Source organism: Ursus americanus, chromosome 24, assembly GCF_024610735.1.
Source record: "Ursus americanus isolate L20-20 chromosome 24, mUrsAme1.1.p, whole genome shotgun sequence".
Taxonomy (NCBI): Eukaryota; Metazoa; Chordata; class Mammalia; order Carnivora; family Ursidae; genus Ursus; species Ursus americanus.
Genome location: NC_142150.1, coordinates 30,407,634 through 30,425,725, shown reverse-complemented (window position 1 = coordinate 30,425,725; position 18,092 = coordinate 30,407,634). Strand labels below are relative to the sequence as shown.

The 18,092-nt window shown below is 54.5% G+C and overlaps 1 protein-coding gene across 1 annotated transcript in view; it reads right to left on the bottom strand.

Moving 5' to 3' along the window:
* Window positions 1-4,153: 4,153 nt before the first annotated feature.
* CREB3L1 (cAMP responsive element binding protein 3 like 1) overlaps window positions 4,154-18,092 on the bottom strand; it is a 34,915-nt gene continuing 20,976 nt past the window's right edge. The window contains exons 3-12 of the mRNA XM_045808727.2: window positions 16,586-16,770; window positions 13,483-13,561; window positions 11,544-11,701; window positions 10,696-10,845; window positions 10,485-10,543; window positions 10,225-10,293; window positions 8,211-8,310; window positions 7,159-7,285; window positions 4,618-4,885; window positions 4,154-4,434 (exon numbers count right to left, since the gene is read on the bottom strand). Of these exons, the coding sequence (XP_045664683.1) occupies window positions 4,398-4,434; window positions 4,618-4,885; window positions 7,159-7,285; window positions 8,211-8,310; window positions 10,225-10,293; window positions 10,485-10,543; window positions 10,696-10,845; window positions 11,544-11,701; window positions 13,483-13,561; window positions 16,586-16,770 (1,232 nt within the window). The 3' untranslated portion in view covers window positions 4,154-4,397. The remainder of the gene's footprint in view (window positions 4,435-4,617; window positions 4,886-7,158; window positions 7,286-8,210; window positions 8,311-10,224; window positions 10,294-10,484; window positions 10,544-10,695; window positions 10,846-11,543; window positions 11,702-13,482; window positions 13,562-16,585; window positions 16,771-18,092) is intronic.

The following is an 18,092-nucleotide window of genomic DNA, read 5'->3' as shown; positions in this document are numbered from 1 at the left end:
TGAAACCAAGAGTTGGACACCCAACCAACTGCGTCACCCAGGCACCCCTAGATTTCAAGGCCTTTGGTATCAGGAGTCGAATCTTGTGCCCCAATGGTAGCATGCTGCCATGCACATCAGAGATATCCTGTAAATATTTGTTAAATGAATGAATGGATAAATGATGAGAGATCCCCCCAAAGGTCAGCTTGGTCTCCCATTCCTCTGAGCGGTTATTTCAAACTTTCCACTTTCCCCCTGATTCAACTCCCAAGCCATTGGAGTGAGCCCCATCCCCCATTGCCCTCCTCCATTGACCCCTCCCCCAACTTCACAGTCATGGGGGGGCTGCCTTAGTTTCCTGTCTCCCCACATTCTGCACCTGTAGAATGCCCTCCCTTTGTCTGGGCTTCTCTGGTCTGGAGTGGACCTCTCCATCCACTCCGTGGATGCTTGCCCTACCCGCATCATCCATCCTCTTCCCTCTCTGTGGGCTCTTTGTCTTCTAGAAATAACTATGGTCAACTCTCTCCCATCCGAAAGAATCAGTATATTGTACACTTGAAACTAAAATTGTACTAACTGGAATTTAAATAAAAACTTAAAAGAAGAGCCCCCAAATTGCTCTTGATCTCACCTACCTCTGGCCTCCAGGTGCCACCTCTAGGTTCCTTCCTGATGGAGCTCCTTGAAAGAATTCACTGCATCCCCAGGTCCCCCTGCCCCCCTTCCCATCCATCCCTCCTGTTCTCACTTCCACCTTACCTCTCCCCACACAGCTCCAACCAAGGTCACTGGTGACCTCCTCATTGTCCAAGCGAGCAGACACTTTGTCTTCTTCTCATCTTTCCTAGCCTCTCAGATGCCATCTGACACCACTGAGCTCCACTCCTGGTGGCTTTCCTCTGTCAGTTTCTGGGCCACTCTCTTCTCCTGGTTTTTTCCCCTCTCCAATCATTCCTTCTCAGCCTCCTTGTTCACTCCTCACTCTCTACTGTCTCTTAACGTCCATATACCTGGAGTTCTGCCCTCATCTCTCTTCCCTTTATGTAGACTCAAGACTTTAACAGACCACCTGGATGCGGACAATGTCCCCATCTCCACCCGGGATCCCTTTCTCCCAAGCCCTAGACTTCCATGGTAACGGGAACATTCTACAGGCAACTCAACTTTGAGATGTGCTCAAATAAATTCCTTTCCTCTCCAAACCTGCTCTTCCTCCTGTACCGTGTCTCTGCCAATGATCCCATCATCCACCATAAGCTCCATCTCAGACACCTCAGTGCCATCCCAGGCTCTGCCCTCACTCCTGCACCCCACAGCTAATTTGATGTCAGAGCTGTTGATAATTCTAATTCTCTCTGGACTCTGTCTCATCCTTGTATACCCCTTGCAGAGCTCTGGGACAGGCAAATCTGATGATATCACTCTCTGGCTTAAAAATACTCAGCAGCCCCCATCACCTTCAGAATGAAATGTTCTTGGTTTGGATCCCTGAAAGGGCCATCCTTTTCATCAGGGCCTGGACTGAGGAGGCTAGCCGAGCGCCTGGATGCACAATTTAAGGAGGGGCTCGTTCTCAGGCTTGTTCCTCCAAGCACCTCTATGCATGTGACACCCTGACTCCCCTTGCCTCACTTCTGTTCTAGCCCTGCTTCTCATGGCTCCACACCTTTGCCCTTGGCCATTCTCTCCACCCCCAACACCCTTCCCCCTCTCCACCTTACCAACTTCTACCCATCCTTTGAGACCCAGTTCAAGGCCCACCTCCTCTGAGTTGCCCTCCCTGACCCACCCAGTCTGAAATCCGTGACGCTCTTCTGTTTCCCCCTCCATCACACCAGCCCCGATGGCTGGTTTACTCACCAGGCTTCACCACCAGCCTAGCACCTTTGAGGACAGTTTGTTGGATGGAACGGATGCATCTCAGAAAAGAGGTCTGCTAACAAAGTTACTGTTACTGTTAATGATTGTTACTGTTAATGATACTAAGAGTTTAGGGCCGAGAGCCCAGCCTTTCACGGCCTTGCCGTACAGGCCTGCATGTTCTAGCAGCTAAAACTGATGCCCAGAGCAGGCAGTGAAGTCCCTGTCCAGTGGTCAAGATGAGGCTATGAAGAAAGAGGGTTAGAGGATGGGGTGTGATGGCCAGTTCTGAGGTTCCATAATTCTGTCTGGTCTTGTCCAGCTTTTCCTCTGGTGGGCAGCTGGTGTAGGCACCATCCCACCACCATGCCCTGCTACTGGGTGGGAAAGCATCATGCCTGCATGATGAAGTCCAAATGCCTTAGGAAGGCATTCAAGGCCCCTTGGGATCTGGCCCCTGATCGCCATCTGGCTCTCTGCATCCTTGCTCTCTACCAATGGGCTGTTCTAAACAGTTTAAATTTCCTCGAGGTTTTCCTGCTCTCTCTCATCTTAGAAGCCTTTGCTCGGGCTGCTCTCCCTCTTTCTGGAATGCCCCTTTCCTCTCTCCTGCCTACTTCCCACAGTCCATGTCGCCACCTCCAGGAAGCCCTCAAGTCTGGGTGAGGTACCCTCCTCTGTGCTAAGACAGCACCTCTAGCTTGGCCCTTAGCGTGCTGATTGATATTGCCTCTAAATGCACAGCTAATCTTTCTTGGAGTCACCACAGGCCGGGCCCTGTTCTAAGCACCTTACATAATTTACCTTGTTGAATCCCTACAACCTCCTCATGCCTTGGGTGTTAGGTCCTCCTTTTACGAATGGAGAAATGGAGGCTCAAGAGATTCAGGTTACATAGTATCCTACTTTCCCGTGCTGCGTAACAAAGTGCCACGAACATGGCAGCCTAACATGACATATGGATGATCTCACTTTCCATGGTTCATAGTCAGCACAGCCTAGTTGGCCCTGTGGGGGTCTCCTCGGGAGTGGAGGTGAGGCATGTTGAAGTTGTTGGTGGAATTCAGTGCCTTGCCACTCTGGCCCTGAGGCCCTCAGCTCCTGGAGGCCACCCCCTCCATGCAGTTCACACATGGCTGTTTGCTTCAAGGCCAACAGGAGACTCTTTCTCTTCAGGAAAAACTCAGTCCCTTTTAAAAATGGATTTCACCTGATTAAGCCAGGCCCACCAAGGATCGGCTCCCTTTTGATGAACCACAAATCGGTTGACTTGGGACCTTAATTACACCTGCAAAATCTCTTTACTTTTCCCATAAAAGGTCACCTAATTATGAGAGTGGCATCCCCTTATATTTACAGGTCTCCTGCATACTCTGGGGGAGGGGATTTGAGGTGTGTATGGGGGGGAGCAGAGGGGAAGGAGAGTGGGGTCCGAAACTTGGAGGCCGTGTTAGAATTCTGCCTACCACACAGAGCTAGGGAGTGGCGGTCCCACGGTGGAGTCTGCACCTTTGACCCAGCTGAGGCAGAGGACACATGAGCTGCAGTGCTGGCAGGGTCTCAGGAGGACCAAATTGGGTACAGCATGGAAAGTGGCCTGCACGGAGTCTGGTCCACAGTAAGTGTTGGTAATAGCAGTTCTCATCCCCAAAGGCCAAGACTGTGGCTGATAGGCCCCTCTGCCTCCAGAGTCAGCAGTCGGAGGAGGAGCCTGGGGGGGTGGGGGGTGGTGATTACCACAGAATCCTTTGACCATCTAGTGTGAATCTGCCCTCTCACACGCCCATGCCCCTGGTGGAATGTAAGATAAACTTCCCCCTCTCCCTCCCCATCTCTCAGTTCTTGTCCCCGCCCCCCCATGAAGAAAGGCACAAAGTCAGGAATTGATGCTGCATCTTTTTTTTTTTTTTTTTACTTTTGCCTTCTTAAAGCATGTGCTGAGCTGATGGAGGAAGCAGTTTGGCAATTAAAAAGGCCCAGCGGCTTGGGCAGCGGCAGGGGGAGGCCAGGTGAGGGCCAGGGAACAGCAAAGCCCGCACTAACTTCATAAAATATAAAACAAGGGAGGGGTGAAAGGAGGATGGAGACTTGTAAAATACAATATCTTAGGGGATTGGCAATAATAAAAAATAAGGTTCATTATTTACAAACAATTTCTGTTCTTGGTCTCTGTACAGTGGGGCGGGGGTTGGGGGGTATGTCGGTGTGTTGATGGGTGTGTTTGGGGGGGGGCACGGAGGCAGTGGTCGTGTTGGTCATTGTGAGAGAGGAGGGGGTTAGCCCAGTGAGTGGTTTATCTGAGAAGGACGGATGGCTGTGAAGGGAGGGGAGAGAACAGAGTGGTCGGCCCAAGGGAACAGTCCAAATGTGGTGGGGAAAGGAGAGGCCCTGGTAAAGAGTGGGGCAAAGAAGGGCTGGGGAGAAGTGGAACCCTTTCTCCTGGGACGGGAGCCCAGGGGGCAGGGGGGCGAGCTGGATCCGGGTTAGAGAGCAAGACAACCGCTCTTCTGGGTGCCAGAGGGTACATCCCGTGTCCTGGGTCTTGGCGCAGTCTAGGAGAGTTTGATGGTGGTATTGGGGCCCAGATCCCTGGAGAGAGAACAGAAGTCTGGGGTGAGTATGTCCATTGAGGACCCTCTCACCCCTCTGCGCGCTGGATCAGCATGTGGGTGGGAGGGGGCCTTGGGGAGGCCTGTGACATGGGGACCAAGGGCCCCAGCAGAGCATGGGTGGAGTGTGGGGCCCCGGGAAGGGAAGGGGCCACCCACCTACCTCTCACGGAACCACTCCTTGGGGTGAGAGAAGTCGGGGCTGGTGCCGTTTCCACCGACGTCTTTTGGCCAGGCCTCACTCAGGTACTTGGTGGTCTCATGACTGCTGTCCAGGTGGTCATGCTGCAGGTGGTCCTGGGGCCGAGGCTCGGCCGGCCCCCCTGGCTTGATTTCCCAGCCATCTGGGGGCTCCACAGGCAGCAGGGCACTGCGGCCATCCTCCCACGAGCCTGCCCCCTCGTCGTAGAACAGGAGGCTCCGGGAGGGCACTGGACAGAGAGCTCAGGGTGAGCCTCCGTGCCGAGGCTCCCCGCTCCCAGCCACCTTCCTGGCCTGGTAGTGAAGGACGAGGGCCGGAGCCTGAACCCCAGCTCTAACATCGCCCATTGGTACGACCTCCAGCGAGTCAGGCCTTTGCTTTAGCCTTCCTAAGCCTCAGTTTGCTCATCCGTAAAATAGGGGTACTAGGGCCGACCTCTCGTAGATGTGGTTTGATGAGACCGTACAGGCGAAGTGATTGAAACTGTGTTTCGTAAGCACCCCGAGAAAGTAGTTCTTCCTAAGCAGAGGGTACCAGGGTGGGGCATCTGAGAACTGGGTTCTAATCCGATCTCTACTATTCCCTTTCTCTGAGACCTTGAATCAATGTCTTCCCCCTATTTTTTTGGGAAGAATTTATTATTATTTGAGAGAGAACACGAATTGGGGGGGTGTATGGAGAAGCAGATTTCCTGCTGAGCAGGGCCAGCAGGGGGGCAAGGGGAGCTAGGCAGAGGCTTAACCCCCCTGAGTCACCCAGGCACCCTCTTCCTCATCCCGGGCCCTAGTGTGCCTTTCAGGAAAATGAAGAAAAAGAAAACACGTTTGTCGGCTATCTGCTCTGTGCCAGGCATTGTGCAAAGCCCTTTGACCTGTATATCAAACCACGAGCATCTCACAGAAACTCCTGGAAAGGAGATATTTTTAGCCCTGTTTCACAGAACAGGTAACTAAGGTCCCGGCTTATCAGGTATTTTGGCCTATGCTGGAAGCGAGAGGCAAACCCAGGGCTGCTTGGCTCCAGGATCCGCCACCACCTTCCGGGCCCTCAGGCCCTGACCTGAGAGTGTGTGTGAAAGGCACTCCCTGCCGTTGAGCAATGCACCAGCCCTGAAAGCCAGCCAGCTCCAGAAGCCACTTCCTATCACAGATCCACACATAGGGCCTGCAACCCACTGCACTCACCCCAATGGGCTCATTCATTCCCTCGGACTCCGGCTTTGTTCCTCCGCGCTGGCCCCTACCCCCCACTTCCCTCTCTTCCTCTCCTCCGGCTTCCTCTACCTCCAAATACCCACTCTGGAAAGTGGCCTTGGAAAGTGGATATGTGACTCTCGGGCCCTCAGGCCCCCATGGCCCACCTCCCTCAGCGACTGTCCTGTCTCTTCTCAGGCCACACTGTCCAGGGAGTGGTTTTCGCTCGCCACCTCCACTTCCTCTTCCCCTAACCCTCCCCACCCCTTCCTCCTTTCAAGGCCCTGCTGGTCTAGCACATTCTCCCTGCCTATTCCTCCTTCTTGAATCCTACTCCTCCCCGTCTCCTCCCTCTCTGACCCCCATCTGTTTCCTCTTCTTCCTCCTGCCCTGCCAGATAATTTGTTCCTGGTAGATGATGAGCAGTTAGGAAGTTCTTCTGCAGGTCTACCCGAAATACGTTCTGCTTCTGGAAATCCATACTATTCTTTGCTGCACCCTCTACCAGTTCTCCCCTTGCCACCTGCCTATTGTATCTTTTCTCTCCTCTGGTGAGGTCTTCAAAAGAGGAGGGGATGTGCTCATTGGGTAAGTGCCTGCTGTGTACCAGACCCTGTGTCAAGAGTGTGCATGCCCCGTGCCATTTAGTTGTGACAACAACCATGCCGGGGAGTGCAACTGTAACTTCTGTGTTTCTGTCGAAGACACGAAAGCTTAGGGAGCTCAAGACAGGTGCCCAAGGTCATGCAGTTAGCAAGCGGCAATGGCAGGTGGGACTAACTCCGAAGCCCCATGTGCTTCAGCACTGTACCTCACAGTCAGTCTCCCATGGGATGGTAACTATCTGAGCCCCCAGCACCGCCGCCCCTTCTCTGCCCGTGCTCGACATCACCGGTGGGTCCCGGCACGCCTTAACACAGTGCGTCAGCCACCACCATCTGACTGGAAAGTGCGCTCGAACCGAAACGCATGTGCTATCCCAGTCCTGAAATACTAATTGTTCCTAGCAGATGCCCTGTAACCACTGGCACCATAATTCATGGGGGGTGGAAGGGGGCGGGTAGGGTGGGAACATTCTTGCTGTCCCCTAACTCCCCCCCCAACAGGCCACTCTTGGGTGAGCCTGCACTGTAGTCCCAATTCCACAACTAACGTTGAATAAATCATAGACCCTTTGGGGGCCTCAGTTTCTCCATCTACAAAATGAGGAGGTCAAATGAGATGTCGCCAGAACCCCGCTCCTCTCTTGTAGCTGGCTTATGCCCAGAAGTTGGGACCGCGAGAAGTTAGCCTGGCTCAGGGCACTCACTCTGACTGGCTGTGTACACGCTGTCTGTGGCCATGGGGTCTTCCTTCACAGTCTGGGAGCTGGAGGAGAACTCAGGGAGGCAGGGCACGAGGGAGCCCAGCACCAGAACGAAGCACAAGGCTGCCACCTGGGAGTGGAGAGAGTGGTGGTCAGACCAGGTGGGGCGGGCACAATCCTGGCCACCCCAATCCTTCTCCCCCCAAAACCAACAGGTATAAAAATCTCAGTGGTTTTCCAAGAAAGCAGCGCCCAGACCAGTCCACCCCCTAGATGCGTGGTCTTCCGCCCTTTTTGGAGAAGGTGGAGAGGCTGCTCAGGCCATCTCAGCCCATTGTGGTGGGGGGCCACCACAGACAGTGCTAGAAAAAGAGGGAAGTGGTCAACACGGTTATCACCTATAAGGTGGGGGAACCAGGAGACGGAGAAAGGAGTAGGTGGGGGTCTGGGGGGGACAGAGCATCACACCAGATTCTCAGCAGGAGGAGCTAAGAGTCACACAGCCTGAACTAAGCCCAGCCCACATCGTGCCTGCCACCTGACAGCACGAGGCTCTCAGAGGGCCCGGGGAGTGATTAGCCAGGAGGCAGCAGGCCGCACATTTCCAGGACAGTGTGGAAGAGGGACCTGCAGATGCCTGAACCACACCCTGCACATTCTTCTGGATTTCTAGAGATCTGCTCAGCCTTCTCCTCACTATTCATTCCAGAAAGAAAGAACCAAGTGTCTCCCAACCTTGTGTCTCCCTAGGCCCTTTCACCCCCAGGGTATAGAAGCTACCTCCTCAAGGGATTTGCCCTGCTATTCCCTAGCTGGGTTCATGTGAGTCACTACACATCCACATTGTGTTAGAATTGGTCAGGGAAGGTCATGTTCTAGAAGGCTCCATGGGCTTGGTGAAGGAGGCTGAGGTCTTCAGGAGCCAGCTCACCAGGCACTAGGATGGTGTACCCTGGTGATGTGGTCAATCCCTCAAAGCTCCGCCTGCCTTCCTAGAAAGCCAGCCTGGGGGACTTGTCCTCATGTGGCCCTGTGGTGAGAGGAACAGCACCTACCATGAGGCAGGTCCCAGTCTGGGTGGCGGCCATCTTGTAAGGTCTTGAGATCTTGTTGGTGACCAGAGTCTGGAGTTTCTGCAGCTGCTGGAGCAGGGTCCTGAGGAGGGCACAGTGGTCACCCGGCAGGCTCTGCCCCAGCAGGCATCTCTGCCTCCTGGTGCTCTCCCGGGGAGCACCTGGGCTGGCTCCACACTTGGCTTCCACACCAGGTGCCCGTTTTGGTCAAGACAGAAAAAGTCACCGTTTGGCTCCTCTGTGGTGTGGCTTGGGGAAGCTGGGGCCTGCCTTGTGGTGAATAGCTGGGTCACACTATGGGGGCTCAGGGGTTCCTGTGATGTTCCTGGCCAAAGTGGGGCTGGGAGGAAGGTCTGCCCACCTGGGCTGAGGTCACCTTTTTCTTCACCTTGACAGCCACAGCTACACTGACCTTCCTTCCTTTGCACCCCACGACTCCCAGAGCTGACAGAAAGGCCATGTCCAGCAGCTGTCTGGTGTGCAGTGAGGGTCCAGTAAATAGCAGCTACCATTTTGGTTAATTTTTCACTGTTGCTTTTATCACAGCACCTGTAGCACCTCGTTTCTGTTCATGGATTTCCCTGTCGTCTCCTTCACTAACTGTGGGCTCCCTGAGGGCAAGGACCGGGTCCCACCCAATGCGGGGTCCTCTGGGCACACTCAGGGGGTCCTCAGCCCATGCTGGGACCACAACAGTTTAACCCGTGGTCTCTTTCCTCCACCTCGCGGGGCAGTGGGGTTGCAGTTACCAGAATGTACAGCAGGTGGCGAAATAGCTCCAAGGGCCTGGCCCTATTTTGGGCCAGAAAGGAATCTGGGCCAGAGGTAGAGGGGTGAGGCGTATGGGCTCCCGCCCCCCTTCCCTGAGTGGGGGGCATTCTCCAGGTCAATTGGGGGAGTGGCTGGATCCTGTTGGAGAAGCTGGGGGAGAAGGAAGGAAAGAAGGAAAAAGCCTTCTGTTGAGCACCTGCTACTACCAGCTGTTGTCTCTTGTCATTTTAATTTACCCCAGCAAATAATTATTAGAGACCTACTCTGGGCTCATGGCTAGGCACTATCAGGAATTCAGAATAACCACCAAAAAAAAAAAAAAAAAAAAAAAAAAAAAAGAGAGAGAGAGAGAGAGAGAGAGAAGAAAAGCTAATGTGAACTGAGCATTCTTAAATGCCAAGCACAGTGCTGGGCCCTTCACCGGCACCGTCTCATTGCAAGAATCCTGTGAGATAGAGTTTCTATCACCCCCATTTAGACAAAGCAACTGGGGACCAGAGTAGTTTAACAGTTTTCCCAGAATCACAAAACTGTCAGAGTGGGATAAAACAAACAAACAGACAAACAAACAAACACCCCAGGCTGTGACTTTAGGGAGTTTCGAGGTGCTGAGGTGCTGCCGTGTTGGCCCCATACTGAGCTTTCTCAAAGGGAACTGTGCATGTGAATCGCCTGTTGAAATGGATTCTGAAAGGGGTGTGTGTGGGGCGGGGGAGTCCCGAGATCCTGCAGGTCTTACAAGCCCCCAGGTGGTGCTGATGCTGTTTTTTGAGGAGAAGAGCTCTGAGCAGCAAGCGCCCACCCAGGCCAGGGGTTCTAACGTTAGCGTACGTCCAAATCACCTGGAGGGCTTATTAAAACAAAGATTGCTGAGCCCTCCCCGGGGGGCTTCCTGATTCAGTAGGCCTGGCTCCTGGTCTGAAAATCAGCCTTTCCGACATTCCCAGGCGCCACTGCTGCTGGTCTGGGGAATTCCGCTTTGAAAGCCACCGTCCTACACCAACTCATTTAGGCGGCTCCCCTGCCCTGTCAGGTGTCTAGAGCCATGCGCGGATGAAGAAGGATGGGGAGTCAGGGGTCCCAGGCTGCAGGGTTCCTGTTTCTGGGGTTCCTGTCATCCTGAACTCAGTCACCCCTCCTGTCTCCTGCCTCGCAGAGCTATGCCAGAGCCGGGCCCTGGCCGCCGAAGGACAGGGGTGGGGGGGATGCAGGTGGCACCACCCACCTGTTGGCATTCTCCAGGGTCTCTACCTTCTTCCACAGTTCGTTGTTCTCTGATGTAAACGTCTCCACCCTGAGGGGGCCAAGCAGACGCAGGCTCAGGAGCCGGCCCCAGACTCACTGCTGCCCCCCTGCCCCGTCCACTGCTCCCTGAGGCACCCCACTCCTCGAGCCCCCTGCTCCGGTGCCCTCTGAGAGAGCACTGGCGAGCGGGGCAGACTAGGGAGTGAGTCCCAGGCCCGCCGCCCTGCCCAGGATGCTTACTTCTTTTCTAGACATTCCACGTACTCCTTCTTCTTACGGCGGCTCTCCTGGGCCGAGATCTAGATGGGGAGGCCCCAAAACAGGGGTTACCACAGCCACACAGCCATTTCTGGGGGGCCCTTAATTTTAGGGCTGGCATCACCAGGGGAGCAGAGGCTCCCACCCACCAAGGAAGCCCTAGGGCAGGGCCAAGGTCCAGCTCATGCTTTACCTTATTCTTGATTTTTCTCCGGACCCTCTTTAAGGCCTTTTCTTCAGCTTTGGTGAGGGGGAGTTTCGTGGGGATGGGGTAGCCCTCAGCAATCAGGGTGCGTTTCTCCTCCTCTGTCAGGAGCAGTGGCCCTGATGTCCCCTGTAATTTCTGTGGGAAGTAGGACATGATGGTTAGGAACCACACAGCCATGGGTTCAAATTCAAGCTCTGCCATTTACTCTTTGTGTCACTTGGGGAAGGCACTCAACTCTCTTAGCCTCGGTTTCCTAATTTGAAAAAGGGTGGATCTGAATTAAATCCACTAACGTGTCAACAGTGCTGGGAGCCCAGCATGTTAGGCCCTCGGTATATTACTGCAGGGTGGGGGGTCCCCTAGATCCCATCCTGGAATCCACAGCCTCAAATCTTACTTGTCTGGACCAGCCCCTAAACAGCACCCCCCACCAGACCCCTACAGTCTTCCCTTGGGAGGCTCCATGCAGGACTCGGGGCCTAGCTCCATGCTCCCCGGGGCGATCTGGGGCCTCCTGAGTACCGCTCCCCAAGAAGTGCTCCTTGGAGGCAGCCTGGGCCATCCCCCTGGAGGTCAGCAATGTCAAGTGCTAGTCCCGGGTCTGCAACAGTGGGGGTTTGGCAGGCCTCTTGGACCTCTCTACCTGTTTCCTCTCTACCCCAAACAGGGTTAAAAGCTTCTCACTCCCATTTGCCGGGTAGGCACCTCTCTGAGTTCTGACGGGGATGGGGATCCTCAGGCTTGGGGCTCCCAGACCCTTCCTCGCTGGTCATGTGTAGGATGGACTAACTCAGTCCCTTGCCTCTAGGGTCAGCCCACCCCCAGCTGCTTACGTGAGGGGCGGTGAGAAGGGGGGAGGTGGAGATGGCCGTGGAGGAGCGGGCCATAGGCCGGACAGGGCTGGAGGGGGGCAGAGAGCGGGGACTCTGGGAGCCGTCACTGTCGCTGCCGTGGCTGCTGGGGGGCGTCAGAGGCATCTGCACCAGGTCCTCTGGGGAGAGCGGGGGGAGGGGGGAATCCAGGTTAGCAGGGTTGCGTCCCACCTCTTGGGGGACATCAGAGGTCGGCCAGCCCTGACATGGTGGGGGACGGAATAGTGGGGCCTTGACCAGCTGTGCCATCAGAAGGCCCTCTGCCAGGTCACAAAGACGAGCTGACATCCCAGAAGTAGATTCCTGAGTGCCAACCCTTCCTCGATGCCACAGAGGCCTGGCTCCTTTAAGCCTGGTCCTTGGTGTGGCTATCACGGAGGAGGCTGGATTCTTGAAGTCCCTCCCCTCTCCCTGACTTCACAGGGTCCAGGCCCTGGGAGCCTCCAGCTTGGTAACCCCAGAGGTGACTGGAGCATGCCCACAGCCAGACCCATGGGAATGAGGCTGGGCAAGCCAACAGCCTCTGTCACTTCCTTTTTCCCACTGCCAAACATCTAGCCACAGCAGTCCCGGGGATTCCACTTCCAGCTCGAGCGGGACAGGACAGCAGGCACTGGGCTTTCAGCAGACCAGCCAGGAGCCCTGTGGTCCCCAGCCTCCCCCCCCCCCCCACCGCTGCTGCTCTGTGGCCAGAGCATCAGGAAGACTGACAGGCTGCAGGTGGTCAGGGAACAACCTGGGCAGAGCCACGAGGAGGACCGAGAGCCTAGCTGCAGGGAGAGCTTGCAGGACAGCACAGAATGCCCAGATCATGCAGAGTGGGCTGAGGCTCAGAAGGAACAGCCACATCCTTCCAGACTCCACCCCAAACTGCCCCCTGCATGAGTCCTCTCTCCCTCCATGGACTTCGATTTGCCTCATAAGGACGCCATGATGTAAAGAGCCTGGAACGCAGAGTCAGGGAGCCTGAGTTCAAGTTCTGCTGTCACGTGCCCCAAGTGTGTGACCTACAGTCATATTAATTAACCCCTCCCAGCCTCACTTCCCTGTCGAAAGGGAGTGAACTGACTGCTGGAAGCCGTGAGGACGCAAGGAGCTCATGTATGTGAAGATGCTTTGCAGATTGAAGGGCTCTCTACAAGGTGATATGTTTTCACGATGGCCCCTTTCTACCTTCTGTGAATCTTCTCTCTGAGGGAGTGAGCAACGTGAGGGAGAAGCTTGGGTCTTATTCATCTTTCTAAACCTTGTGCTACTCAGCCCAGGACCTGATGCATAGTAGATGCTTAATGAATGTTTGATGAATTAATGGGGTAGGGTTGGAAAGATTCAGTTAGCTATTCTCCTTCTGGCCAATCCAAGAAGTTTCCTCTGTTCCCTTCTCTGTCAGGTCTGGGGATGTGCTTCCAAGGCCTCCTGGGGAATCTGCCATCTCTAATCCATATGGCTGCTATGAAATTGGCCCTCACTACTCTGTGATCTACTTGGGCACAGGAACTGTCTTCTCTGCTTCCCCAGACATGCCAAATGAACTCTTATTGGATGGATGGATGGATGGATGGATGGATGGATGGATGGATGGATGGATAAATGGGTGGATGGATGGATAAATGGGTGGATAGATGCATGGATGGATGAATGGGTGGCTATAGAGTGGGCTTCCATTAGTGAATGACGAGAGGGGGATTAGCTAATAGGGTGAGGGTGTCAATAACAGAGATGACAGTTGTAGACTGGGTAAGAAGGGGCTGGAAGGATGGAAAGTGTGCAGGGCATGGAGAAAAAGATATTCTGGGGAGAGATGGGGGCTGTTGAGGGAAATGAGTGGGCTGAGACAAGGGAGCTGGGATACTGTCTGCCCATGACTAGAGAGGAAGAGTTCTTCTCTGGACACACTTACCTGGTGTCACTTTGAGGAACTGAGTCACCTCCTGGGGCTCTGCTTTGATCACTGGCGGCTGCGTCATCTCTCCTGGGGCCTGAGGAAGAGACAGGTCCAGTTCCATCAGCTGCCCTTGGGGCTGTCCCCACCATGCCATTCAACCTCCTACCCTCCCTGAGTCTGGCAGTCTGCTCTGCACAATTAAGGAGGTGGCTGGACTCAGGGTTCTGGGCACAGCGCAGAGGGAGAAGAGGCAAGTTCTCAAGCTTGGAGAAGCCAAGTCAGACCTAAGAGAAGAGAATGATGGCTAAGTAGTTAGTGTAGTTTAGACCTTCAGCTTGGAGAAAGAGGGCTTCTTGTGGCCTCCAAGGCCAAAGCCATCTTCTTGGTGGAGGCTGCTCTGTGTGACCATCACAGGCCTTGGGATGTGGGCTGCCAAGGGGCAAGTCATGTCTGGCACATTGTACTGTTCAGTGACTGATAACAGTAGCACAGGTGAAGAAGGCCTTAACTGGTGGGCGCAGGGTGAGCTCTCTACACAGCTGAACTTTGAAAGGAGTCCTGAAGTATAAATAGGAATATTCCAGATAAAGGACAGGGCAGGTGGTAAGTGACAGGAAAGGAATTCGAAGCAGAGGAAAAGCATCTGCAAGGGCACAGAGGCTAGAGAGCATGGCCAGATCTGGAAACTGCGAGTATTCAGGGTATCCAGAGTGTAGGGGTATGTGTCAGGAAGGGGTGGTAGGAAACAAGACCAGAAGGCCTGGCTAGGGGGTGGGGTGGGGGTGCTTGTAGGATTCGCAGAGGGTAGAAAGGGACCAGACAAAAAAGTTTGAAACAATAAGGAGTCCCTGATGGGTTGTATCACAAAGGACTGACAGAGCTAGATTTATGTTTTAAACAAACATGCACTCCTATTTCTTTGTATTCTAACTTGCTGTTCCAGAAAGGACATCAAGAACATGCCCAAAGATACAAATGTAGTGATCTGAAGGGGTACCTGCACCCCAATGTTTATAGTACCAATGTCCACAATAGCCAAACTACGGAAAGAACCCAGATGTCCAACGACAGATGAATGGCTAAAGAAGATGTGGTAGATATACACAATGGAATATTACTCAGCCATCAAAAATGAAATCTTATCATTTGCAATGACGTGGCTGGAACTAGAGGGTATGATGTTAAGCAGAATAAGTCAATCAGAGAAAGACAATTATCATATGATATCACTCATATGTGGAACTTAAGAAACAAAACAGAGGAGCATAGGGGAAGGGAGGGAAAAATAAGACAAAACGAAATCAGAGAGGGAGACAGACCATAAGAGACTCTTAACCATAGGAAACAAACTGAGGGTTGCTGGAGGGGAGAGGGGTGAGGGGATGGGGTAACCGAGTGACAGGCATTAAGGAGGGCACGTGATGTCATGAGCACTGGGTGTTATACACAACTGAACTCTACCTCTGAAACTAATGATATATGTTAATTAACTGAATTTTAAAAAAAAGAACACGCATGGCTTCCCACCCATGATTACCGACATGCATCTAAGTGGTGTTCTCTCTGTGGAAGGCGCTGTGTTACTGGGTGCTGGCGTTCAGGGCCGAGTCTCCCCTCTGGGTCCACAGCCAGCAAAGAGAGGCCATGATATTGTGGGTGGGACACAGAATCACCAATGTAGGCAGATGAGTAAGAATCACAGAAGGTTCCAGTTGGCAGGGACCTTGGAGACTCTCTGGTCTACATCCTAGCTCAGCCCTCAAGTGACAGAGAAGGTACTGTGATGCAGAAGGGTGGGTCACACAGCCCATTACTGACAATGCCAACTTCTAGTTCCTGTGCCTTCCATGAGGGAAACGTGGTTTCACTAGAGTGGGAAGTGTGGGCTTCTGGGGCTTGGAGGCCAAGTTTGGAATGCAGTTCATTATTTCTGTGTGTGCGGGTGTTTTTGTTTGTTTGTTTGTTTTGGGGGAGGGGCAGAAAGAGAGAAACGGAGAGAGAGAATCTTAAACAGGCTTGATCTCACAACTCCGAGATCATGACCTGAGCCGAAATCGAGAGTGGGATGCTTAACCGACTGAGCCACCCAGGTGCCCTGCAGCTCATTATTTCTGACTGTGTGATCTGGGTAAGCCGCTTAGCTCCTTGAGCCTCGGTTTCCTTCTCTGAGGCATGTGCCCGACCTCCGAAGACTCTGACTGTTGCTGCTGCTGCCGCACCTTCCCCTGCTCTCTGGCGAGGCCTGAGGAGTCGCTGAGCCAGTCTTGGATATGGTCACAAAAGATCTTCCACCTTTGCAGCTGACCCTGGTCCTCTGGGTCAGTGGGGGGGCGGGTACCAAGGGGCTGATCTTGGCCTTTGGCCACATACATTTTGATCAGATGAGACGTGTGGCCAGCAGGGGGCAGAGGCGGTCAAACCCTGAATCCAGGGATTTGAAGACGGCCCTGATATTGTAGACTCAGGGTGTGAAGCCCCTTAGAGGCAGTTCAGGCTCCCATTTTACAGATAAGAAAGCTGAGGAAGAAAGAGAAGGCAACATGCCCAGAGCACAAATGAGGGCTGAGCTGGGACCCAGGCAGGGCCCGGAGTCTGGGCCTCTCATTCCCAGGAGGCTCTTCAGCTGTTAGATCTAGAGCTGGATGCTGTTACCTGAGTATCATGGTGGGCGGTGGGGGGGTGGCCTGAGCGTATGAGGTAAAAAGTATTGATCTCACGAACATATACAACTGAAATATAGCACAGCTGTTGTATTCTCGCTTTGGTCTTTCTTTTTAAAAATCCCGACACTTTGAGAGAGCTATCTGACCTGTGCTCTCTCCGGCTCTGAGACCCTGGACCGGGCCCCCAACTCCCAGCTCTGCCCGGGTCCCTGTCAGCTTCCCTCTGCGCACAGTGAGGGGCCCCAGCTTCCTCCGAGGGTACTACGGTTTGTTCCCATCCTAGGATGGTGAGGGGGCAGCCCAAGGGGTGGGCAGAGGCCTGGTCCAGCCCCGAGGGTCACACTGCTCCCAGTTCACACAGCCCCGGGCTACACAGGACTTTGGCAGCCTCTTCCCACAGAGATCCACCACCCGGCCTCCCTCCGCCAGCCCCTGGAAACAGTCCCCAGGCTCACCTGGTGGGGGACAGGCAGCCTGGACAGGGGGCTGAGGCCCAGCAGCGGAGTGGTGGCCATGGCGGCAGCAGCGGCCATGGCTGAAGAGGCGGCCAGAGGGTCCACGGGCAGCTCCGGGCTCTGCTCCTGCTTCACCATGACGGAGCACAGTTTGTGTCCCAGCACCCATGCTCCGTGTTCCACGTCTGGGGAAGGGGGCAGGACCAGGCTCAGGGGACTCCCTGAGCAGAGGGCTCTGCCACCCTCCTCCCTCTGGGAGCTGCTCTAGACTGGGCTGAAGAGAGATGCTGGGGTACAGGCAGGCAAGGGCAGAGAGGAGCGCTTGGCAGGTAGGCAGGGGCCAGAAGAAGTGGGGCATCTACTTTACTTAGCAGCTCACAGAGCAGGTGTGGACAACAGATCTGGACCCGTCCTGACTGGCTGTGTGACCTTAGGTAAGTTGCTAAACCTCTCTGAGCCTTAGCTTCTTCATCTGCAAAAGTGCCTGATAAGAAGTCAATGCTCAGTAAATGCTAGCTACCGTTCACACAACGATTGCTCTTCAGTGAACATTTGCTGAGCCCCGTGCTAGGCGCTGGGGACCTAGTGAGAGTTGCAAGCAGTTGAGTGCAGCTGGAATGGAAAGGGAAGGGGAAGGTGAGCCCAGAGAGGCCAGCAGGGGTAGTGTGGCCTGGGAGGCTGGGCTCACTGCTGTGAGTTTGTCCTAAAGGTAATGGGGAAGCACTGAAGGGTTTTAACCACGCTCAGATCTGTAATGTCGAAAAAAAATCACGGTGCATGCATGTGGAGAAGGGCCTGACTGCAGGCAAGATGGAGGCGGGGAGACTTGCAGGAGGCTGGTGACATAGTCCAGTGAGAGAAGATGAAGCCTGAGCAAAGGAAGTGACAGTGGGGATAGAGAGGAAAGGACGTACTGGAGACAAATTTAGAGGGGCGAATCCACAGGACCTGGTGACAGGATGGGGGGAGGTGAGGAGGTGGGGGTGGGGAAGGTATGTGGGCGGTGAGGTGTGATGTCCGAGTTTCCCAGGGCAGCAGTGCCCACTTCCTGCCCTCCTAATGAGGCTCCTGCCTCACCTGGGCCACAGGGCTGGCAGGCATCACTTCTTTTCCTGTTGGGTGCCTACAGTCCTGCACCCCAAGTCAGCCCTGCAAGCCCCAGGCAGTGGTGAGGTGAGGCGGGGGTCTAGGCAGCCAACGTGCAAGGGAAAGGCCAGGGGGCTCTGGCCTTTGGGGCCTGCTGTGGGTAGAGAGAGGGGGTCAGTGGTGCCTGGTCCCACCTCAGAGACTAGGCCCCACCCTGCTGGGAGCCTGAGCGCCCCAGCTCTGGGCCACAGGCTGCCCCAGGGCTCCAGGAACACCCACAATCTTCCCAAATTACAGGGCCAGCTGTCCGGCCTCCGGGAACCTGCCCCTGCAAAGGGCCCACAGACAAATTGCTCTAAAAATAGACTTGGGGTGGCCGAGGAGTTGCTGGGCTGGCCTAGAGGGGGTGGATGAAGGGGGT